Source organism: Danio aesculapii, chromosome 19 (genome assembly GCF_903798145.1).
Source record: "Danio aesculapii chromosome 19, fDanAes4.1, whole genome shotgun sequence".
In the NCBI taxonomy this organism is placed as follows: Eukaryota; Metazoa; Chordata; class Actinopteri; order Cypriniformes; family Danionidae; genus Danio; species Danio aesculapii.
This window is the reverse complement of record NC_079453.1, coordinates 16,819,811-16,845,971: the sequence shown is the minus strand read 5'-3', so window position 1 is coordinate 16,845,971 and position 26,161 is coordinate 16,819,811. Positions and strand designations below refer to the sequence as shown.

The 26,161-nt window shown below is 37.6% G+C and overlaps 1 protein-coding gene across 2 annotated transcripts; it reads right to left on the bottom strand.

The window, feature by feature from the left end:
• Positions 1-328: 328 nt before the first annotated feature.
• On the bottom strand, positions 329-25,826 carry ube2e1 (ubiquitin-conjugating enzyme E2E 1). 2 transcript variants are annotated; one of them, XM_056480141.1, is made up of 6 exons: positions 25,750-25,826; positions 24,950-25,134; positions 23,863-23,913; positions 4,713-4,845; positions 4,251-4,398; positions 329-792 (listed from the first exon to the last, which is right to left on the bottom strand). In XM_056480141.1, the coding sequence occupies exons 2-6, from the start codon at positions 25,102-25,104 to the stop codon at positions 695-697; spliced, it is 585 nt and encodes a 194-aa protein (XP_056336116.1). In that variant the 5' UTR covers positions 25,105-25,134; positions 25,750-25,826; the 3' UTR covers positions 329-694. The 2 variants fall into 2 exon arrangements, with proteins under 2 accessions (XP_056336116.1, XP_056336117.1); XM_056480142.1 differs by having other exon boundaries at positions 24,950-25,110; positions 25,750-25,816.
• Positions 25,827-26,161: the final 335 nt, after the last annotated feature.

Below are 26,161 nucleotides of genomic sequence, written 5' to 3'. Positions count from 1 at the left end.
ATTTCCATGTAAATGAAGAACACACAACTATAATGCATAGAAAAATCTTATTGGAATCAGCATACATTAAAAGCTAAAAACAACCACTATCACATTGTATGGATTGTTCAATCTTTAGATAGTAGTCACTTTTGCGGATTACTATAAAGCAGAAAAAAAAAATCCTAAATCACCCTTAATAAAAAACACCACTTGAAAAAATAATTATGCATATTTTCTTCAGAATATAACTCACAGTTTTTAGCAATGTTTAAATCCGAGGTTAGATTCAGGAGGTGTATCTTCTGCATCATCTTTGTTTGCATAAAAACAAAAAATACTGAGCAACTTTATACGCCAACTTCAGCTTTAATATTGGTGGGGAAAATACATACATGAAACAACCGTGCCGTAGGCTCATGCTGAGACTTCAATTGACAAGGATGAAAAAAGCTTCAAATAAGATCAATTTACAACAAGGCGGCAAAGAAAACACATTAAGATCCATTTTTTTGTCAAATCATGATGCTACTAGAGCCAAGGGAAACAATCAACAAAAAGTACTCCAAGAAAAGATAAAACAAAATTGAAAATCCATCATAAAACCCCCCCTGTATCTTCTACCCTATGGATCCCATTCACCCCAGTTCCTCTTTTAGACCCGCCACCCCTTCCCACAGATGTCTTACAGGCAGCACTCTGCAGTCGGAGAAAATTATGTGGCGTAGCGTTTGGTCCACTGTTTGGCTATCCTGTCGTGTTCTGGTCTGTTGGTTGTGTACTGCGTGGCGATGCTTCCTACCAGAGGATCAGCTGTAGAAGAATGGTCACATGTTTCTTTAGGTTAACAACAATCACTAGCATTGCATGAAAACCTACTGACATGCATTGCTTACTTCTAAAGCAGTATTTTTTTATCATTATAGATAAAAACATAATACAATGATTACTTCAATAATTACAACCAGAGTTGTGTGTAACGCATTCCACAGTAACATGTTACTGTATTCTAATTTTAATTTTTGGGGAACGCACTAATGTAACGAATTACATTAATTTGTGTAATTTGATTACAGTTAAGGAAGTCAGTGTAATTGCATTATTTGGTTACAAATATAGATTTTAGAAAACAATATTTCTCTCTTTTTTTTTTTAAATCACGTTTTCAGCTTTCAACATTTGCTTTTAAAAGGTCACGAAACACCAAAACACATTTTTTGAGATATTGACAGTAAAATATATGTCCCACTTTGCTAAAAACACAATTAGGACACATATATTTCACAAAAAAAAGTGAAAATTGGTTGTTGTTGTTGCGTTATTTCAAGCAAATTCGCTTTTCCAGTTTGAAACGAATTTTTGAAGCAACGTCACAGCGATTAGATCATTGTGTGAATTCCAGCGTGTAGACTGGATGTCTGTACCAGTGAGTACAACGTGACGTCTGAGCTTTCAGCATTAATTCATGAGAGACTTGGTTCAAACCAATCAGCGCGCTCTTTTGTGAATGAGGTGCAACTTAATTAATACGCATGATAGCTTCAAAGACTGTTTTTACATGTCACAGTGTTCAGTCGGCAGAGAGGTGCCACGTTGTGTTGCCAACTGTAATTAAAAACAAGTGGAAGAAGAAGAACTGTTTGGAGACATGGGTCATCAGTGTTGCGTTTATAAATTTGCAATTTTCCCGCTATGAGAGCGCAGCTGGTCTCAAGTGTGGATAACAGTGCTCTGCTAACACACAACATAAATACGTTCATGAGGAACATTTTTTAACCCGAGAGCTTTTCGCATCTGGAAATGATGAAATCTGGATTTGCCACTTGTCTTCTTTTAAAAATGACGTGGTTCCAGTTCGCGTTGATTGTCCTGTCTCTACAGATTTGCTGAGTGTGTGATTAGTGTTCTTCATTTATGTTTATTCAGAAGTTGGTTAGTATCGTCAGCAGTACTCTTTCAGTTTTTAAAGACATACCTTACTCAAAATGATTTAGATACTAAGTTTACAATAATATCACTACAATATTATGGACTGACAGATCCGCTGTAATTGCTGCTCTTCGAATGTAAACATCTTAATCAAACAATTACCGTCGTGTAGGATTTTCACTGCATTTTGTGAAAGGATAGTTTATACACACTGCTTCTGATGCTACCTACCGAGTGCATCTAAGTTACTGAGAAATGCAGAGTTTTTTCTCCCATATGACGTGCGGCATCAAACATTCCAATAAAACTACACTCTTCCAGCAGTTCCTTGCATCCAATATTTCGTTTGTCACAGGGGGAAAACATGAAAGATTCCTGTGTGAAAGTGAAAGTGCCAAACTGCAGTTAAAGTCGACAAATTAATAATTGAGCAAATAATTTGATTACTGATGTAAACATAGTCACTGTCTTTCTCCCCTGTGTCTGTGTCGTTTTGCCTCTGTGAAATTTAGCATGTGCCCAAACTGAAACTCCCATTTTATTCAAACCCTTCCCTCTTTGCCTCCCCAACACTCCCACTCCCACTTATGACTTTTTTGAAATTAGAGGTGTGAAAACACCCTGCTGAGATAGGAGGGTTTCATGGCCCTTAAAACTGCTGGAAAACTCGAGATGAAATAGTTGTTGGCAAGAGTGCTTGCTTCTTCAAATGGAAATACAGACATTACTTTGATTTCATTGAGCTTAAAAACAAGTATCACTGTGAACTGCAGTCTGTCCAGTCTATAAAGAACTTTCCACTGCTTTTATCTCGACCAGCAACTTGTTCAAGCACTTGAACAGAAAGTATTCATGACAATACTTGTTGCCAAGGAGGACACCGGCACCCAAAAAAACACAGCGGCCCAACTCACCCTAAACAGGATAAATTGTTTAGGTAAATTTTGTGCAGGAACAGGAATAAAGGTAACTTCTGAAAATTTGAAGAGAAGCGTATCTGCAGTGTTTTTTTTATTGGGAGACATGCTTGCATATTCCAGATTTCACGTATTCAACATTTGAGCGTTTACAGTAGTAGGCTATGTGTTCTTGCTGCTACCAATGTCAATGGTTACAGGCATCCAGTTTTCTTCAAAATGTCTTCTTTTGTGACAAATAACAAGAACAAGTGAAGATCAAGTAAATGAGAAAATTTTAAGTTTTCAACGAACTCTTTAAATCTTTTGAATTTGTCAATCTGCTGTGTTAAACCCATTAAAATGTTTTGCAGTGAATATTAAATTACTGAAAGAGCTGTAGTTTATTTTGTATTTTTATAGGTTATAAAAGTAACTCCAAAGAAATTAGTAATCGGATTAATTTACATCAAGTAATTAGTAATCAAATTACAATTCTCCAGTAGTAATCAGTAACTTGTAATCTATTTCGTTAAGTAACTTACCCAACACTGATTATAACTAATGAACTACATATAAAATTACATTAAAACATTACATAAATTTTTCAGTTCAATATATGATAAATAACCTCCAATCTACCCGGGGACCAAAATTTGTCAATCTCAAGTGACCAATTTGTCATCTCATATAAACCTTTGGTCATAAGTGGTTTCAAAATAACGTTTATAAATTGTCTTTCATACATGCTTGGGTAGAAAATCATTGGTAGAGCAATGGAATGTAAAAATGACAGCAGTTTCTCTCAACCGTATTCCTGGAGGACCACCAGCTCTGCACATTTTCCATGTCTCAGATTCAGATTAGGGCTGAACGATATAGACATAAAATCACATTTCTGATTTAGCAAAAGCTGCGATTGTCTTGCACATCATGCGAGTATAGTACAGGGATGTGATCAGTGGTAAATTTCCTTTGAAGTCCAGCTCTCAGCACAAGTTACACAGTAAAAAACAAGTATGTCCCGAATGAACAGTGTTGGTGGTCCTCCAGGAACATGGTTAAGAAACACAGCTTTACAGAATTTATCAAATTTGTAAATGTTTTTAAACTTGTCTGTTTTTTAAAGTTACATCAAATACATGTGAAATGTATTTCAAATACATGTGACAAATACAATGACTTAGTCAAGTGTAATTTTTTAAAGCAGAAAATATGACAAGTTGAAAGGAACAGACAGCTCATTTATGAGATGAAGTTGTTTGTATGCAGTTTCATACATGAGCATTAAGCTGCTGCATAACTGCCCACACCTGTAACTGCCTCAGCTTTAGTCTAGGTCAAACAGCTTAAACTCCAACATACTGAAAAACACTGGAGCATCAGCACATGACCAACTAACAAGTACTGATAAGCTTGAAGTGTGTTTACGGATGTGTGACTTACCAGGGTTACAGTCTGTGAGCAGAGAGCAGATAGACAGTAGCACTTTGGAGATGGTAAGCGCTGGACTCCAGTTATCCTTCAGGATGTCCAGACAGATCACACCCTGACTATTGATGTTGCAATGATAGATTCTTGTGCGAAACGTCACCTGATGAAAGAAAACAGGACCACTGTCATTAAGGGGGTTTTCACACTAGCACCTTTGGGCATGTACCCAGGTTTGATTGAATTCAGATAATAAAAACAAGTAAGTTGTGCATTCTGCCATCTCAGTCTCTGTGAAATTCAATCAGAAAAACATACACAAATCGTACATTTCCTACATTTGTTAGATTAAAACTGTAATACACTTGTGTTCTGAATTCTTCTCATGAACAGCATTTATTTAAAACATAACTTTATATTCTTTTTGTTACTATTTATTAAATTGATTGTAACAAGGATCTGGAAAAAAGCTCTTACCTTGGGTGGTTTGAAGGGATAGTCTGGAGTGAAAGCGATGTCCAGGAAGAACACTCCCCCCTCATACACTGAACCTGGAGGACCCAGGATAGTGGACCTCCACTCGTAGATGTTGTCTCCTTTTGGACCCGCACTAAGAACACAAGCAAAGATGAAATTGAGCAGCATGGCCTTGATCAGGGATTCTCAAGCAGTAGGCTACAGTGATTCTGCAGGTGGGCTTCAATTTATTTCAATATTATTCTACAATTTTTTGATATCCTTACTAATGTTATGTTGAAATTATTGAATAATGGCATTTCTTGTGTTCTGTTATTAATTGCTTTGTACAGAGAGAGAAAGAGAGAGAAGCAGTAGTTGATAGTCAAATGAAAACAAACTATCTTTAATAATTCTTGGGTTGCAAACCTGCAAGTGTTGCACAAACAGCTGCTACATAATGTAGTATAAATGTGCTCATTATGTCTTGTAAAATAGACAAGTGTTCCTGTGTCAACACCTGAGTGCAGCACCCAGGAGAAGTGTGGATCAAACCAGCCCTGTATAACTTCCACTTGGGCTTACGGTTACAGTAGAACCATCACAACACAACAGCACACAAGAGCCACATGTTTGCAGACACACACGCACACTATTTAGATGTTATTAGTGGTTCATCAGACTGCTGTTACAGCCATTGACTTAAGAAAGAGATTAGTTCTGCAAAGAATCAGTAATCCACAATCAACAAAGAGTAACAAAGCTGAAGCTGCTTGACATTCAGCTAGTCATTCAGCTCAGTTCCCATCATTGATTACATCATTCAAAATACATAAAGCAAAGATTAAATGTCAACATTTTTGGAGAGAGTAATTGATTCAATATTTCAAATAAATCTTTGACAGTTCAAAAACAACTATGCAAAAAAAGAATGTTTTTTAAACTATTTTCTAACTGACATTTGAGCAGCAAATCAACATATTAAAATGAACAAATAAATGCAAGCTTCAACTAACTTGAGCAAGTTTACATTTTTCTGATACGATAATTCCTTTGAGATTTAACTTTTTTTGTGATTTAAAGTTAATGTGACCTGTTAAGCATGCTTAAATCCAGAAGGTCTTAAGTTCTATTTGTTCCACAAAAATGTTGAAATGACAATCTACAGACAGACACAGACAAGAAGAAATTGGAGGGTTTGCAATGCCTCCTTTTTGCCTTGAGACAAATAATATGAGGTCAGAGCAGATGAAAAAGCAGATGAAATTCAGCAATAAAAATAGAATAGAACTTCTAAACTGGCTTCATGGTTTTCACCTGACAGTTGATAAAATGAGCATGAAAAATGTTATCTGGCAGGAGAAAAGACACTTCTCAATGTTATTAACTCGGCATCATTAGGGTTGGGGATGTCGACCAATTTGATATCGTAAGATGTCTAATATGAAACACCGTGATGGACTATGGCATCGTCGTCATAGGCAGCGAATTAATATTATTTATGAATAATTAATGAATAAATTATTTATTTGTAGCCTACCGTTTCAACTACCTGACCCGCATGGTCATAGTTTTACCCATAACCAAATCATAAATTAATAAAGTTACACACAAATTGCCACCTGTCAATCAGTTTTTCCGCAGGACTCGGTCAAGAATATGCAGAGTGATCTGTGTGGTTATAATGGCATCGACAAACTTGGTTGGTAAAAAAGGTGCACAACCAACCAACAATATCTGAGGTTTTCGCTAAAATTACCAAGTACAAGCATAAAAGCGAAAGATTGAAGCAGTGTACTGACCCGCTGACTGCCTGGACCCACTGTCTCAAGCGCATAACAGTGTGTGTGTGTGTGTGTTCACGTGATGTCGGTAGTGGGGATGGAGGGCTGTTCAGAAATGTTAGATGAAACGCCAGAGTGGAGTGGATCATTTTCTTTCAAAAATGCCATTTTTAAAGTATTAGTGTAAACAGGGCCTTAGTGTGTATTTTTTGCGAGCTGATTTGTGACTGGGGCGGAGGATCGCGATGCCAGCTCAGCATGGTGGTGTCTATCGGCCATCGGTGATGTACGATGACATCGTCTATCGGCCCAACCCTAGTCATCATGTCCCAAAACCCTCATAAAACATAATCCTAAATCCCAGTAAAGCTGTAAAATAACAGACCATTTTCAAATCTGGTTAATGTCTAAAATATGGCTATAATGGCTGTGTCTGCTCAAATGTGCGCACTAACAAAGCAATGCCTTGGTTTCATAGATATATAGACTAGATATCACATACGGACCCTGAGCATGAGTCAAAAGCACCGCCACATTTGTACAGTGCTCCCAGAACAATTGTCATTTAACCACACTAGAGTAAAGCCAATCTAAAGAGTTGCTGGACTTTTGCGATGCGTACGGGTGGAGTAACGAGCAAACAAGACAACATGTTTTTTACACTTTTGTATGTTATGAACTTTTCTGCTCAACAAATCACATTACTAATGATGATAATACAGTCACTGATAATATATTAGCATACTGACCACCGGGAAAACTCCAGATCATAAATATATGTATATATCTCTGGCTCTGGATGGCCAGTCCTCCACTGCACCTTGGTCCAACATTCATTTCAAAGGAGCTCTACCCTGTACTAAAATGGCAGCTCTATTGACGCATTCCTTCCAACAGGCAACAATAGCGTAGGCAACATCTAATGTAAATATCTGTTGGCTTGTTTCCACTGACTGGTACAGTATGGGTCACCTTTATCAGGCATGCGTTTCCACTGCTAATAGGGTACCAGTGGTACTCTTTTGATGGGTGTGGTATACGACAAAGTTTCAGCCAACGTCATTTTTGCTCGAGAAAATGTCTACAGTAAAGCTGTACGGGTCGCTCACATATCATATGAGAAGCACCTCTCACAAAGAGATGCTTTATACACATAAATACTTCTGTATAAATGTTTTTTACTAACTTTTTTATAAACGAGTTGATTATAACTGCAGATCAATGACGAAATAGGCTACTGTAACGTCTGTAATTATATTTAGTAAATAAATGCAACATATATGTACACATACAGACCCTTACAGTCTCCGATATGTTACCACTTACAGAAAAACTACACACAACATACATTTAGTGCTTATTTAGGTTCAAAACAACATGGAATATAGCCCACAGTCAGAGCAGACCTCTAATGATTAAATGTGTCTTTAATCTTCAGTAGCACATGTAACCTCTTGTTAAAAAATAATTCCATCATTCAGAGTTCATAATAGTCCAAAAGATGATGATGATAATAGTTAAACATGGCAGTTTGTTCACGTTTGCTGAAAAAATAATTTGCTCCTTTTTTCCAACTTCTCCTTTGTTTCTTCGCATGTCACTCTCGCGTTTGTCAGTTTATGACAGGATCGGGTTTCAAAAGCATGTCATTATTCAAGTGCACATTGTTATCATGAGCTCAAGAAGTTTGTTATTTCAAATATAGACGCGCGGAGAGCGCAAGCAAGAAAGCGAAACCGTTCGCGCTTCAGACTGGGTCGTAAAAAAACTACAGGGCACAGGGTAAAATCTGCTCTTCTTTTTGGTTTTCTGGCTGTTCATCAATACAACGACAAGGTTTGTTTGAGCCCGGGTCGACCATGGCTCCTTATTATATGTATATATAAGTATGCTGTTCTCTCGGCTGTGTATTTAAAACATGGCGGTTCCTTTGTTTTCATTCTGGCTTGTTGCGTGAGCAAATGACGCATCTCTGTAAACCATTAGCATTCGGCTGCCTTTTGGTTCTCGTGTTTTGGTACCCTTTCGAAAGGGTGCCAAAAAAGTGGTACGGTACGGTCAAAAGGTACGCCTTTTGACAGTGGAAATGGCCATAAAAGCATACTGTACTGTACCACTCAGTGGTTTTATCAATGCCCCATTGTAGCATAGTTTAGAAACTGCACTTTACAAGTTACCTGCTCCTTGCATCAGACCAAGGAAACATCTCCTAGTGCTGTGTTTGACAAAGTGGATCACTACATGCTCAAAGATCATTAAGAGAATTGCATAGGCATTTAGGTCAATGTCATGTTTTGCCACTTGGTAATATTATTAGAAAACCTGGTTGATTTTTCCCCATCATACTAATCATTTCATCCTAAACTAGGTGAAATGTCATCATTATCAGTGTGGTAATTACTGGGCTTCTTTTCTTAAATTCAGACAAGACAGAGATCACCTGCTTTTCTAGCAATTTTAATAAACAAGTTAAAGTTCAGAATGCCTTTTATATTCTCACTGGCTACCAAATGAGTAAAGTCTTAAATCAATAAAAAAAATAAATAAATACAATTTTCAACAGATTGTAATCATGATTATAGAATGTCTGTTTTAGTCATGTTCACCTTTTTTGAACAGCGTCATTCTATGCATGCTTTTATAATTCCAGAACTGTAAATTTCTGCAATATGGACATTACTGTGACAATAAATACTGATAAGAGCATTACTCTTATTCATGGCTGAAATAACTAATCGATAAAATTGACAATTACTGATAAGGATAATCATTGTCAATGAACGAAATTATTCATACGCACTCCACAAAACCCACAGGAATGGCTGAGAAAACAGCATGGAAAAAGTGTGTGAAGTCATTTAAATTGAATTCATTGAGAAAAGTTTAGGGTCTGGTCTGGTTAGTAGGTCTGGTTACGATCATTTGAACAATTATTTTAGTTTCTTATTGATTGATTAATTTATCATTTACTTATTATAACACAACAACTAAAAAAAGTTAAAATCCTTCTTATGCTCCAGAAGGAAATACACAGCATTAAAAGCTAATGGGTGAAAACAAGGTATAAGATAAATAGTACTCAATTTGTCTTCTGGGAAACACGCAAGCATTTTCTGTTAACTCTAAAGGCCAGTACTAAATGGAAAACAATGATATTTCAGCAAATAAAAAAAAATTGCACATCTTCATCCTGTTTTGAAGTTTTCACCCCCTGGCTCTTCAAGTGTTGCGTTTCCTTCAAAATCATCAGTGAGTCTTTTTTAATATCAGTGTAATAGCTAGTCCCTCAGTCAACCTCAGAGTGAAAACTATATGTTAAAATTACCTAAAATATCTTACTTGGGACAATACTAAATAAAAAAGATCCAGAGAGAGCAGGGGGGTGGGGGGGTTGAGTATTGTCAAAGGATCTCGAGATGGGAATTGAACCTGGGTTGCCGTTGAGAACCTTAATATAAGAAAGAGTATAGTTCATGAAATAAAACATTCGGTTCTATTGCTACCGTTACCGAAGGGTTCATGCGGGTGTTTTTTTTTTTTTATTTTGATATTTGACTGGAATATACAATTTCACAGTATGGATGACTGCTGCCGGCTGACACAGTCTCTCTCACACCTCATATCAAACGCAGATGCATTCTAGTTTGTAGGTGTTTGTTGGTGTAATTACAGTGCAACTACAATCTAACTTTGTTAATTTATTTAGGTTTACAGCATCTGTTTTACAGTTAATGCTGCTAACTCGCATGCTTAAATGTTTGTATCGGTTTAAAGATTCCAGTAAAACTCAATATGCATGCGCGTTTTTCCCTCTGCTCATACATCATGCTTTTTAAAAAAAAATTATTTAAAGAGCCCTTATTATGGGTTTTTGAAAATGCCCTTCCATGTAGTGTGTAACGCAGCTCTAAGTGAAGTGAAATATCCAGCTAAGGCTTAAATCTGAAAGTGTACAGTGTTTAAAACTATTGATTCGTCTATAAAAGAGTCGACTCATAGTGCTTCAAACGAGTCGTCTTGATAACGAGTCATTAGGTGTTTCGTGATGACGCGGCTACGAAACACAAGTAGTTGCACGCACAAACCCGGGAGATTTGAAACCTGCGGCCCCGCCCACTAACAGAAAAAAAGTCACTCACTCACACGCACACACACACACACAGGTGGAATGAAGTCATGCTGTGAAGATGGATTTTATTGACAGTCTAATCAAAGATGAAACATCAGCAATATAGCCCAGCCTTGAGCAGATCGAGTGCTTCTGGAAATTACATGCTTACAAAGAAGACTTCATCAGTTTGTTAAAGGAAGGATCAGCAAAGACTGTCAGAACATGGATCAGTGCATCATGGATCAGTTTCTATCCCCATTTCACCAGTGTAAGTACGTGCGATTAAAACTGTTGCCTCATTTACTCTAGTTTGCAAATTATGTATTTAGTTGTGTTTTGTTACTTGTAGCCGCGTGTACTGTATCAGGTTAACTCTTTATATTCTCATATCGCGTGTAAATCCACGTTGAAAACGTGCCGCTTTGTTTACGGATGGAGCTCAGTTTTCGAGGTGAGGTGTATAAATTGCACCCAGCAAGATGAACTGGCGCTTTAGGCGTGTGTGTTGTGTCCTCGAGGAAAATTGTAATGTGTGTTGTGTGTGTGTGTGTCTCTCTGTGTCTCCTCTGTGGGTAATGTGTGTGTGTCTCCTCATCACGCCGCCCTCAACCCAATAGTGAAAACGTTAGTAAAATGAGGACCGGGGGGTGTCGTGGTTGAATTTGTAGGCACTTGGTGATATAACTGAGTGCCGCGGATATAACGGAGCGATTCGCGGATATAACTGAGCGCCGCCCCCTCTCTATTCTGCCGCTCTAGGTCTCCTCTATGGACGCGCCGGCCCTGTGTGTGTGTGTGTGTGTGTGTGTGTGTGTGTGTGTGTGTGTGTGTGTGTGAAAAGAGCAAGTAGACTGCTACGGGCTAGGAGATCTCCTCGCCAGTTCTTGGACTTTTTGCTCAATAAAATAGTTAGTCGTCTGTATTTTCTAGTCCATCGTCTGTATTTACATTCACCCACTGGCAGCCAAAATCCACTATGAAGCGTGTATGCACTGTGACTACTTTTATATTGTTGATTAGCTGCTGGGCATTTCACTGTCTGGCGCTGAAGCCTTGTCCGTGTCGACCAATCCAGCAGGCTGTCATCGGTCCAATCAGCGCAGATTAGCTTCACGCTGAGGAGGGGTTTGGGAACAAATGAATCGCTGAACGAATCATATGGGAGTCGCTGGGATAATTAGGTAAAAATAAATGCAGATTATAAGACCATGAAAGTGTTTTTTGACCTTGCTTGCATATTAGACTGTTGTTGGAGACCCTTACAACCTAAATATGACCCTATTTCATGTATAATATGGGCTCTTTAACGTTCTTGTGCTGCAACATATAGAAGGAAAGCATGTAACAATGTCAGAATGTTGATTAAAGGTGCAGTATGTAAATGACACCCAGTGGTTGAGCTAGATATTGCACCCCTGGTTCAAAACACATGGAAGAGCAGGTTGCCAGACTGACTACACCAAAAAGGGCTGATTTAAATCGTGTTCTAAATAAAAGCAGTGGCACGCGATAGAAGGAACATTTTCCATATTAAAAGAAGGTTTTTGTCCTACCCAACACCTGAAATTAATGTTTTTGAAACTATTTCTTGCAACTGAACAACAGAAAACTGACAATGATCACCTCAGGTAAACCTCATGTGCTTTATTCAGTGACAAATGATAATAATGTTAGTTTGAATGCCATTTTACTAGACATTTATAGCCATACTATTGAAAGCAGCAGCAGAGAGTTCACCTCAGATCTTGAAAATAAAATTTGAAATTCAACTTTAGTGTAATTTAGTGAATTTTTAATGCAAGCCAACACATATCAGTGACTCAGCATGCACATTTAATAATGTTAAAGAGGTTTAAGATGTTTATTAGATTATAAACCTTACCACGTTGGAGTAAGTGCACATTTATTCTGAATGGCTGTATTGCTTATCACTGCAAAACTCATGTAGCTTTTATATATTTTTATATATTTTTTTTTATTTTACTTTTGACAGAAACTAATACTGTAATGCATTACTTTTGAAAAATATTAACTAATATGATGTGTTTGTCCGTTACTTGGCAAATTAATTAACTTAGGCTGCAGTCTAGCCTACATCTTCCTGTTTACAGTGGCGATACATTGTGGGATTAGTGGATGCCATCCAACCACTGTAAAGAAGACACGTGCAAGGCACCAGACTGGACAAAAGTAAAGCGAAAGCAGAGAAACAAAATGCGCGTGAGGTGGGCAGAGTGTGTGTCTGTGAGAGACTATTAACATTATTATTATTAAATACTAATACTACTATTGATTAGTTTAGTAGACACAGTGACAGATTCTGTTATATTTCAGAACACGTTATTTAAATGTATAGTATTGTATTGTCAAGAAAAATGCTGTGAGTTTCTGAATTTATTATTCAGCTGGTTTATAACCTTGTGATATTTTCATATTTGTACTGCTGGTGTGGGAATGCAAATTAATTAAAACTGTGAATCTGATCAACAGTGTATTCTCCATGCAGGACTTAAGTGACATTATAAGGGCATTAAAAATATTTATTTGAAAAGTAACTCAAAAATTACCTTTAACAGCAATGCATTACTTTTTGGTTTAAGTAATCGATAAAGTAATTGAGTTACTTTTTTAATGAAGTAACTGTAACTAGTTACTATTTTTCAGTACCTAGCACAACACTGGTCACCACTTTCATTTTGTAACACAGAGTGAAAAATTACAAAATAAGATTCTGTCATGATTTATATTTAAAAAAAAATTTCATCATTATTTAATTTTTTTCCAAACCAGTGTGTTTTTTTTGTCCTTTCTTTCTGTGCTAAATGAACCCCATCGCTCTCTTTTTTTCTAATATACAAACAAATTTCCCCCCTTTTAACATTGTTGCTTAGTAAATTTAGTATGCATTCCTGTTCAGTGTTTCCTCTAGGATTTTTTCCAGCTGTGGCGGCAGGCCTTTGTTTTACACAGATCTACCAACTACCTGTGGCGCTATTTCAATGACAAATGTCATGAGCGCAGTATTGGAAGTCGAGATCGCATTAATGTAATAGCCTACAACATGCAGATCTCTTTGCTTGCGCGCCGATTTCCTCTGCTCGAGCACAAAACTTCTTGCACGCCCCCTCAAATATTAGTGCGTTTATGTAACAAGTATGTCTCCAGCATTTATTAGATTAGCTAGGTATATTTATAAATGTGTCCAATAGACCTACAGAGCAGTATTAATGCATCCTGAAGTAAAGTAAAGCCAAACATCCAGTTTGCTGGGTCTCACGCATCAAGCACCTGTTAGTAGGGCAGGGTATCGTTCCAAAATTTTCAATACCGATACCCTGAATTCGATACCGGTTCCGAACGAGTTTATTTTAAGAATTATATTTTAACAAGATTATTTTTTCAGGATGTTTGTGACACTTTTCACAGCAGGCTTATCTCTAAGACCAATAAACAAAGGAACAAAAGCACAAAATGAACAAAGTGTAGTTAACACAATATATTAGTGCAAACAGTTTAAATAAAGTTCAAGCAGTTTTAAGTCAATCAATTTTAAGTATTTGTGAGGCTTACTGCTGCTTAAAGGTTTAGTTCACCCACAAATTGAAATTCTTTCATTAATTATCTACAAATGAAGATATTTTGGATTTAATCCAAGAGCTTTCTTATCCTACCATGGATAAATCGTTGAATAAAGTTATTTTTGTTTACTTTGCGCACAGAAGTATTCTTGCAGCTTCATATAATTATGATTGAACCACTTATATCGCATGGACTTATTTTGACTATGTTTTTGGTTCCTTTCTAGGCATTGAAAAATGCATATCCAGTAAATCTAATCTTTCTCCACAGTAGAAAAAGGCAGCAAACCTTTAACAATAAAATTTGCAACGGCCCTGTGGCATTCATCTTTCCTTTCTTTGTTCATTTTTTAACTTTTTCTGCCAGTGTAAATGGATTGCTTGATGGTCTCCTAATTCCAGGGTCAGCAGGAGCAGAGACTATAACATTAATGTGAAGACAACATGAAAGCTAAACTGTTAATGCAGCCAAGGATAAGGACATTTATATAAGATAAGTTTAATGTGAGGTAAACTTCATCATTTACTGTTAACCTTAAAGCATTTTAGTATCAACTTAGCCTGGTATTTAAAGCCATCGAAACAGTACATAACGTTACAGTGTACGTTAGGTCAAAAAAGGATTAATAAATTTACCCCGCACAAACATAAGCCCCGTTTACAGTCAGGTTTTGATGCCCAATTCTGTACAATCAATCCATGCATAAACGCGGTCTTGTTTATAGCTCTGCGAAATATGCGAAGCGTAGTATAAGCAGTGAATGGTTCAGTCCAGATTTACCCCCACGCAGTTAACGTAATGGTATGGCCCTGATGCGTGTGTGTGTGTGTGTGTAGTTGATGTAGCCTTTGCCTGTGTGCGCACTGGTGTTGTTAGAGAGAATAAAGTTGTTCTACATGTAGCCCGCAGTGAGTGTATTATTAGCGACAAAAAGCAAAAGTTACAATACAAAGTTCGCCCAACTTTAAAATGATTTTGAGGCGGAGGAGGTGGGACAGGGCCATCATCGCAGCTTGCGCTTATGGTTTATATGCTGTATGATGTTCTCCGCCATTCAGAGGAATGTGCGGGTACGAGAGAGATCTCAGGTCTGGTGGGAGCAAATTGTGGCGACTGACCACTTTCCTCCATGTTTCCTCTGTTGTTGTTTACCGCGTCGGAATCTCCACACACGCTCTTCCTTCTACATCATTAAACTGCGGAGAAGCACCACATTGTCACAAGTTTAATGATGATCAGAACATATACACACACATATATATACACACACACACATGTGTACAAGTATGTACAAGTATATACTGTAAATTATTTACAAGTGGGGAGTAGAAGTCAGAGCTTTGTTTTCAAATAAGAGAGGCAATTCTCAGCAACATGTCTGTGAAGCTACTTCAAGTCAACACACCTAATTAGTCAGAGGTGAAATCATCTTTGTACAGGCAATCTTTGTGGGTGTTCTGGACAGTTTTTCTGAGCCTTTTTTTTATATATATTATTTATAACGTGGTCAGAATTTATTGTATCAACCAAAATTAAGAATTGTATCATGATATAAAGTTTGACCTTTCCACCGCTACTGGTAACTAAAACTGTGAGTTTAGGCCAGTTCACACCAAGCGGACAGCAAACAACTAGTACTGCTGAAACACAATAGTGTCGTCACCTTGCATTGTCTCACATCTGGTTCTGTGTGGACCAAAAAGCTTCACGTGAACACACCAAAAAGGCAGCAACTAACTTAGAGCATGCATCCTGCACTTGTGTAAGAGGAATTGTCTTTCTGCACTGCAGGAGGAGTATCAGTTTTCTCACTCAGAACTAGGCTTGGGTATCGTTTGGGGTTATTTCGATACCGGTGCTAAATCGATACTTTTAAAACAGTACCGGTGCCAAAACTAATACTTTTGAGCAACAAAATTATGGTGGATGACTCTAGAAAAATCTTTTATTTAACAAAATCTTTAAAAAAAATTATTTTACTGGAACAATATAATTAAAGTTTAAAGTAAACATCAATTTATTCGATTCACCTTTATTTGTATAGCGCTTATACAATGTAGATTGTGTCAAAGCAGCTTCACATAAAAGGTCATAGTAAATAGGAACAGTGTAGTTCAGTTTGTATTTGGTATATTTGAATTACATTAATATATTTCCTTTGATCATTAGTTGGTTAGCAGGAATTTAAGATTTGCATTATAAAATTACATTATCTTACTATTAACCTGTGGAAAGGCTGTCACCAAAATACTGAACTACTTTTTTCTAGGATTTGGGCTTGTGACTATGTTTACATGGTTATCAGTAATCTAATGATTTGCCTTAATCTGAATAAGACAGTAATATGATTAGGGTGTTTACATGAGTTGCTTTTTGAATGTTCCTTTCATGATCCCGTCTTACATGTTATAGTACATAGATTGATTAATGTAATTATGTCACCCATAGGCAGAGGGTGAACAAACTCCAGAGTAAGCCTAATATATGCACTGCCCTTTAATGCATTTAAAAAGACTTGCAACCGACCAAGAAGAGGTTTTAACAACAGCACCGCCTATCAACAAACGTCTATTATATTCAACACGCGCATTAAATTATTTTATTAAACTCTCCCACCTGATCTACACTACCGGTCAAAAGTTTGGGGTCAGTTCATTTATTTTTTTATTATAATTAATTTTATTTAAAAAATTTAATTAAAATTATTCTGTTCAAGGCGGCATTTATTAAATATAAAAAAATTGTTAAATACTTATTTATTAAAAATTTAATTATTACTTACTGTATGCAGTTTCAAATTAAATTATTACTACTAGTTGCTTTTATTACTATTACCAGTAATAACTTTATTACTCTTAATAAGAGCGATTTCTGAAGGATTGTGTGACTCTGAAGACAGAAGTAATAAAGCTGAAAATTCATCATGGCGGATGCAGCCCTCACTATTCTGCCACCCCAGGCAGCCGCCTAGGTCGCCTCTGGATGCGCCGGCCCCGAGAATATGAAATCATTCTCTTTTTTTTTGAGGCCAATCGAAAACCGAACTTGTAATTCAGCAATAAATATTTGACCTTTAAAATGTAAAACTCCAAACAATTGCCTAAACAAGATTACTACAATATAGTCTAGACTACGTTACAATGAAACTACCAATTTAATGCTGAAAACAAATTAAACCAGAATAATATATAATACCTCTCTCGTAATACTCATTTGTCATTTTATTACTTCTGTCCTTGACCAGCAAAACAAAATAGTCCGCTGGCCAGCACTTTTGGTTTGGTTTTCAGAGCTGTTGCGAACTCCAGTAATAAACGCTCATCAGTGCAGCGTGCGGGGTTGGGTAGTTTCATTTTTGTGCGAAGGGGGACTTTAAATTTGATTGACAAACTTACAATAGCTAAAGTGTTGTGTTAATCATCAACATTAAATTACATTCATATTATGCACCCGTCATATCCACTTACACCCGTTACATGTTTTCAATGCATTTTTTTCTTTGCTGCTATCTCTGTGGTCTCTGGCCAGGGGGAGGCTAAGCCTTCCCCAGCCTTACACATGCTCCGCCTATGATGTCACCACGCTATCCATGTTTCCTCCAGAGTTTCATGTAATTTCAGGTGTTTCATTTAAAATTTTTCGTCTTTAAATTTTTCTATTTCATTCATGCTCCCATGACAAACTGAGGTATTTGATGCGTGCATTAAAAGGGTGGTCCAGAATGTAATTTTAAGGCTTGGTTGTCTTTATAAGATGCAAAGCAATGTGTGCTCATGTTTCACTCTAAGGAAATCACATTATTTTTTTCATAAATCTCACTTTGATTATATACAGCTACTCAGCTAACATGAAAACGACTGTCATATTTCCTAGTTCCTCCGAAAAGCCCGCCCTCAAGTGACTCTGATTGGTCATCTGTCATAATGTGCTGTAATTCGCAAATTGGCTCCACGTCACCACGTCAGTCAACATTATGCCCGCTCTCTAAAATAAAATCTGTGTCTGTAACAAGTGAAAATGGGGTGTGGCTCCTTTAAGAGAGATCGCCATATTGTGTCTATGTGTGTGAACTGTCTGTAGACGCGTGCAACACGAGAAGCGCATGTGCGCGGGACAGATGTTTCCTTTTCTCTGATGCTCGGATTAAGTTATTGTTCTGTAATGTACAGTGACACTGATGACAGAAGAATAAAGCACAAGATGTGGGATGCGACCTGTGTGAGCCTTGATTTATTTTTCTGCTGCAACACGAGTTAGGCGAGCTCTTCTGTATTTTTTAATTCAACGCATTACACAACATCTTTCACATATATTCAGAATATGCATGTGTAAGTAATATCAATCATTCACATATCTTTAGCGAGTTCATAATATGAGATGTAAAACGCATGGAAAAGTTGCCTATAGAGAGACACGCACAGTCGCAAACGCATAAAGAGACACTGCACGCGCTGGTGAAGTGTGTGCTGTGTGTTTGTTTGTTTGCAGCGGTTTGACTGATAAATATGAATTTGTATCTAAATTGTTAGCTTTGCCAAACAGCATTTCCAGTTGTTTACATCGCTGCGACAACACCGTTAAGACACTGTACATGTCATGATCAATTTTAACAAATAAAAACACTTACAGGTTGTGGTTCACAGCTTCTGCTTGTTGGAGCTGCTCCTTGTTTGAGGAGATATTAACCAAATCCAGCACTGAACTGGGAGAGATTCTGGAAGCTGTGTTTTGTCAAATCATGCTTGCCATGTATTTTATAGTTCTCTGGAACACAATTAATATTGTACTGTAAGCACTTCTGTGTTTGTGTTGTGTCCTTTGGAATCCCAAATACAGAAACAAAAGAAGCTCTGTGGAAATAGCAGCGTTTCTCTGCTGTAACATTACAGCGTCTCTGGCCACGCCCCTTATCTGCGCAGTGTGTGTGTGCGCAGTAAAAAGTACGTTTGTGATCTCACAGGCCCGGAAATGTTTTTTTGTAGTCCCCAAAATTTGTTTATTGTAGGCTTTGCTAAGCTAACTCTATAAAAACCAAGGTCTCCCTTTGCATTGAACTTTGAGCATCTTACATTCAGAGATGCTGTTTATGTTCACACAGCTACATTACACATCAACTAAAGTTTAAAATAGAATATCATAGTGGACCACCCCTTTAAGTAAGTACTGGTGGAAGAGTGCTCTTTTAATGGAATTTGATACTGCACGTTGAATGGAAAGAAAAAAACTCACCATTTCGCGACGCTGGTGTCTGTGGTCCTTTTAGGTAATAAAAATCTTTAAAAATAAATAACATTTTTTTTATTTTTCTTTTAAATCACTGTTTACATGGTAGTCTAGACTCTTAGGGCCTACTTACACTATGCTATCATAACCGTGCCCAGGCTCATTTCCCTGATCGTTTGAGAAGTGTGAGTGCTCTGAATTGGGCTCAGGCACAGTTCACTTGGCCAGCCCTGGCCCGGTTGGAAGAGGTGTGCCAGAGCGCGGTTCACTTGGGCTTTGGCGTGGTACGCTTACAGTGTGACTGCAAAGCACGCCAGAGCCCGAAACTGAAGACAAGACGTGACTTTTATGGGATTGTTTCATATGGATTTATTAATCAATCTGTTCAATGAACACAATCTGTTGTAGATTATTAAAGACGCAAACCCCTTACTGCACGGCAGCTGCACCTTCAGCAAACCTCCTAAAATATTTGAATGCGTGTCACTGCAAACAATATAACTAAAGAAATCTCCACTGCGCTGAGCGAAAGCGCTTATTGAACAGCACATCATCGATGGTGTAAGCGTGCACAGGCCCGAATGTAATGCGAGTGCGGGCCGTTGCGGGAGACGAGAGAGGGGACAAGCCCAAGACGAGAGAGGGACATCGCCTGTCTGTATTCCTCAAGTTGTTTAGAATGAAATGTTTAGAGATGGTGTGACAACGCGTACCTATGTGTGCCTTTGATGCACCCCTTGATGCTTCTTATGGCCTGTTTCCATTGAGTGTTATGGTACGGTTCGGTAAACCTTTTGACAGTGGAAACGGCCATAAAAGCGTACCGAACCGTACCATAACACTCAATGGAAACAGGCCATAAGAAGCATCAAGGGGTGCATCAAAGGCACACATAGGTACGCGTTGTCACACCATCTCTAAACATTTCATTCTAAACAACTCGAACCAAACCGTACCATACCATTTTTTCAGCACCTTTTTGAAAGGGTACCAAACACGATAAAGGGTACCAAAAGGCAGAGCTAGACGTGCAGCTAAATGCTATTGGCTTACAGAAAGGCATCATTCGCTTACGCAACAAGTCAGAATGAAAACAAAAAACCCGCCATGTTTAAAATACGCAGCCAACGAGCCGGGATATTACAGCGGAATTATATATACATATAATAACGAGCCATGGTCGACCCGGGCTCAAACAGACCTTGTCGTCGTCATGATGAACAGCCACAAGGCAAGAAGAAGAGCATATTTACCCTGTGCCCTGTAGTTTTTTTACGAGCCAGTCTGAGGCACGAGCGGTTTCGCTTTCTTGCTTGCACAAGAAACCCTATCCTGTCAGACACTGACAAACGCGAGAGTGAAGCGTGGAAAAAACAAGGTAGAAGCCGGAAAAAAGGAGCACATTATTTTTTCAGCAAATGTGAACAAACTGCCTTGTTTGACTACTATTGTTATTATCACATTTTGGACTAATATGAACTCAGAATGATGGAATTGTTCTCTAACAGAGGCTACATGTGCTGCTGAAGATTACAGACACAGATGAGAGGTTTTTACACTGACTGTAGGCTATATTTCGTTTTGCTGTGTTGTTTTTGAAACTAAATAAGCACTAAATGTATGCTGTGTGTAGTTTTTCTGAAAATGGTAACATATCGGAGACTGTAAGGGGCTGTATGTGTTTATATATGTTGCATTTATTTATTTAATATAATTACAGACGTTACAGTAGGCTATTTCATCGAATCTGTCATCGATCTGCAGTTATAATCAAACCCTGTTCATAGAAAAGTTAGTAATAAACTTTTATACAGAAGTATTTGTGTATAAAGCATCTGTTTTGTGAGAAGTGCTTCTCATGTGATATGTAAGCGACCCGTACAGCTTTACTGTAGACATATTCTCGAGCGAAAATGACGTCGACTGAAACTTTCTGTCATACACCACGCCCACCAAAAGGGTACCCTTGGTAGTGGAAACGCAAGCCTGATAAAGGTGTCCCGTACAGACCTGAACCGTACAGTACCAGTCAGTGGAAACGAGCACCAGTGGCACCAAAATTAGACACCGAAATTCATATGCTGATTCGGTCCGGTGCATACTGGTTACAAAGGTACCGGTGCTATAATGCCACCGGGTTTCGGTACACAACCCTATTCAGAACACCAAAATTGGGACTTTCGATGCACACATACAAATCCTCAATAAAGCAGCATTTAGTACTATTATCACAGTAATTATCACTCACCACTAAAGGGATTCGCTCCTCCAAATATGTCTGACAATCTAATAATCCATTTCGTTTGGAAATATTTGAGAAATGTAAAGAAGTTACAGCCGGCTACTTTGTGTTCCTTCTCCACTTGAATTGTTTACTTGTTGTGTCACTTCACTACATCACACTCATTCTCTTGATTCATGGTTATATAACCAGTCAGAGCGCTCTATTCAGCTGACTTTGACATGCTGAATTGGGCCAACAAGATTACCACGATTAGAAGTAACGTTTGGAACACATCAAACCAACTAGCTGGACAGACGCTGAATGATGAAACCCAACGGCCAACCGTCAGTTTTATCTGTCCTGACTGTTACACAAATGAACCTAAAAAGCAGGATTTGCCTCACACACCCAACTCATTTCACTTCATTGTAATTCCACTTCAAACTTATTAAAGCAAAATGACGGAGTAACAGACTTCCTTGGAAGACAATTTGACAAGTTTTATGACAGAAATAACTTACTGCAACATCCACTGATGCAAAATCTCATTCAAAATTTCACTGTAATGATAATATAGGCTAGGTTATTATGTGTACATTTTAAAATAAAAACATAACTTGCAAAAAGTTATATGGATTATAGCAGTTCTTTTATATAAAAATATGAAAATATCACAGTTTCACGGTATTGTGATTACTGCTCTAAAATATATTCTTTTTTAATTTTTAAAAGAAAAACTAAAACCTTTTCCCCCTTTGAAAACAATATATTTATTTTTTTTGAAAGATTTATAATATTTTGGAGCAGTTAACATGTCAGGCTAAATAATTCTAATAAATCATTGACTTCTGCTGTCTTCATTAGTTTCAAAAACACAGATTTCTTGACAATTTAAAACCGCATCTTTGGATAAAAACAAACAAAAAAATATAAATAAAAAAATCTTACTCATACCTTAGGGAACAGTATTACAGAAAATTTTGGCTGTTTTATGTTGTGTTCACACCAGACGCGGAACGCACGGATAAATCGTGCTATTCGCGCGTAAATAGATGCGTGAACATTTGAGTTTATCCTCTTCATTCGCGCGTCAAATTCACTTCAGAACAGACGCTGATTTGCGTCATGGGCAGGGCTTCTCTCTGCCCAGTGACTGTAGGTTCGTTGCTAAATGGCTAATATGGATTTTATTGTGAAAATGAAGGTGTTTATGTGCTTTATGGAGGCTGAAAAACAGCGTCGATTCACTTGGAGCATTGTCTGAGTACACTAGACCATTTCAGAGGTGCACCCAGCTCTGTGAGCTCAAACTCCTCCAGAAACTCAACCTGGATAATGAAAGCTTTCAGCAGTGCATCAGAATGAGCTGAGCACAGTTTTATGAACTGTTGTTGGTGTAGGCAAGATGATTTTCCCTCGGGACACCAACAACAGGCACTACGTCATAATCATGGTCAACTTTATTTACATTCTTTTTCCAAGCCACATAGCTATTTAAAATAAAAATCCCATTTTATCAGGTCCAAATGAAACATATATGAGATAATGTAAACTAAATCCAAAGCCTACTAATAGCACCGCTACTTAAAAAAAACAAATAACAAGCAACAAAAACATTATTTAAAACAGCACAACTTTTTACATGTTTATAATATTCGTTCTTTCATTTTCCTTTGACTTAGTCTCTATTTCAGAGGTCACCACAGCGGAATGAACCGCCAACTATTTCAGAATATGTTTTACACAGTGCATGCCCTTCCAGCTGCCCCAGAACTGGCAAACACTCATACACACTCATATACTAGAACCAATTTAGTTTATTCAATTCACCCATAACATGGGTGCATTGCCTTTGGATTGTGGAGGTAAACCTAAACACCCGGAGAAAACCCACATGAACATGGGGGTTTATATGCGACATTACTGACAACAGACCTTTCTTATGTACACAAAATCTTAACTAAGATGTACTAATTTGACCAGCCGCATTTTTATTTTTGTATGCCAGGACTTGGTCCTCGATGGCTGGTGTACTGCACAGTTTAGCTCCAGCTTTAATCAAACCCACTTGAACAAGCTAATCAAGGTCTTTCAAGGTAGTATTTAAACTTCTAGGTAGTTCCAACTGTGGGCCCACATGAATTTAATTATATAACTATTGTATGTTTGTTGCTTATTGATCTTTTAACCAAAGGATTCACTAATGCAAACAGAAAAAGATATCAGAGAGATCCAAAGCATTTTCCTTACCTGCAGTTGGGTGGGGGATCCAACATGATGTCAGCCAGCTCCTTCTGAATCCTGAAATAAGACATGACTGAATGATTTCCATGAATATTAACTCTGAACTGGCATCCAATAACAGTTAAAACAATCCAAATAACAACGGTTTCATCAAAACAGCATTGGGAACATGACCAAAAATGTCTAAAAGCAACAATCTATAAACTAGTATTTTCTTTCTACATTTAAATTAATCAATTTTTGTAAAAACCTTAAAATATAAAAGATGCTGCACAAAACATCAAAAGAAACTTTAACAAAATAATAGCATGACATTAAGGCACCAACAAATGTAATTGTGTAACATTCTGTTTAATAATATGCCTTTTTGGTTGATGAAAGGATGAAAACTGGCATCTGAAGACACAACCCCCACAAATAGTCATGGGAAGCCCTCAAAAAAGTAAGATAAGGACAAACAACACACCACTTGTTGACATGAAGCAATGCGCTAAGGTATTTTAGGTCGGTCTGCATTAGCAGTTTATTCGATCTCATCAATATCAAAAAAAAAATGTGTATGGTCAATTAAATTAAAACGTTTGATGTTGATTTACTGAGCAATATTTTACTGCGTGCATCAGCACAGCACAACAAAAGAGTGTGGTATAATTAGTTCATACATAATATTTGACCAATGTTAATGCTATAATACATAAACAGCCAACCTAATTAAAGAGACATTTCACAATAAATGAGGTGGTTGCAAACCTTTAGAAGCTTCTTTTTTCTGTTCAACCCTAAAGAAGATATTGTGTAGATAGCTAATAGATAGCTATAGATAATAGAAGATAGCTAGATAGGTAATGTGTGTATGTGCCCATTTTAAAATAATTGCATTTGCAAATTATTCAAATGGACTGATTTAACCCTGCTGCACCTAGTAAAATGAAAGACTAGGCTTACTAAATTTGTGAAATAATTCCATATGATGCTTCGATGTCATGAAAGCCTTTCTAAATCCAGTATACTGTACATATCTGTGACTGAATCATTCATTGTCCAGGAGCAACTCTGGCTTTAAGACAAAGCCCAAGCTATGGTGTTTCCTCACCTCTTTGCACTTGTGGAGAGGAGTTTGGATGTCTTGCTCATGTTGACTTTGCTGTCTTTCTTTTTTCCAGGTGTGTCTTTCTCCTGCTGCTGATGGGTGGAGGAGGAAGAGGAGGAAGATGAACTAGAGCTTGCACGCGAGTCCTCATCCGACATCCCGATCTACGTGAGAGTGAAACACAAACACTGCAGTGAGAAAATAAAGAATGTATATGTTAAACACTTTGATTGTATGTGTCGTATGGGAGGACAAATGTAACAATGTTTCTCTATAACGACGAAACGGTAGGCAATGCTACTGTATCGATGCATCAACTACTGGCGCGTGTTTGACCTTTAACACTACATCAACAACACTGCGATATCGTGGGTGAAATCACTCCGCATTTGTAGCTCGAAATATTGGTAAAACACCTCTAAACCATCAGACGTATATCCATCGCTTGTGTTTTAATACACGCAAACGTAACGCTGAGCCAGATAGAACCGAATCCGTAACGTTACACACGCGATCAACGACACGAGATTAAACCTAAGGAGGTAAAGCACAAACACGCATCGCCATCGAGTTGACTAAACTCAAACTTTACCCCATCCTACAAATACGCTGAATGAATATGATGAAAAACAGTAAATGTGTCGTCAGTCCCGTAGTTGTCCGAGTTCAGTCTTCATTTAACATCGATGGACAAAAATTTCAGACTTTCAAAATACAGGCGAGAATACAAGCATTCGAACGCACCGCTAATGTAAGTATTACATAAATATGCGGTATTTTGTAAGGTTAGAAGGGTTGTGTACCTCTCTTTGTGTCGGTGTGTATCCGTGGACGCGCGTGTCTCTCCGAGCGGAAGTGCTACTGCTGCGCACACACACACACGGAGAGAGAGGGGGAGAAAGAGAATTTTGCATATTAAGTAACAACTTTATTTCAAACAATCAGTTTACAGACTTTACATTATACACTTCAGAGCAAATAAAACAGAGATTAGGTTACGTTTTGTTAAAGTTGGCAAAATGACACTCAAACACGTATCAGCAAAATAAAGGTCGCCTGTGTGCGTGTGTACAATCCAGTAAAAATAACAAATAAAGGATGTAATATTGAGCTAACTAATAATAAAGATGTGAAGATAAAAGCTATTTATGGTGGAATAAAGTAAATGTAGGCCTGCTTCGTGACAAATATGTCAAATTTACAATATAAGAGACC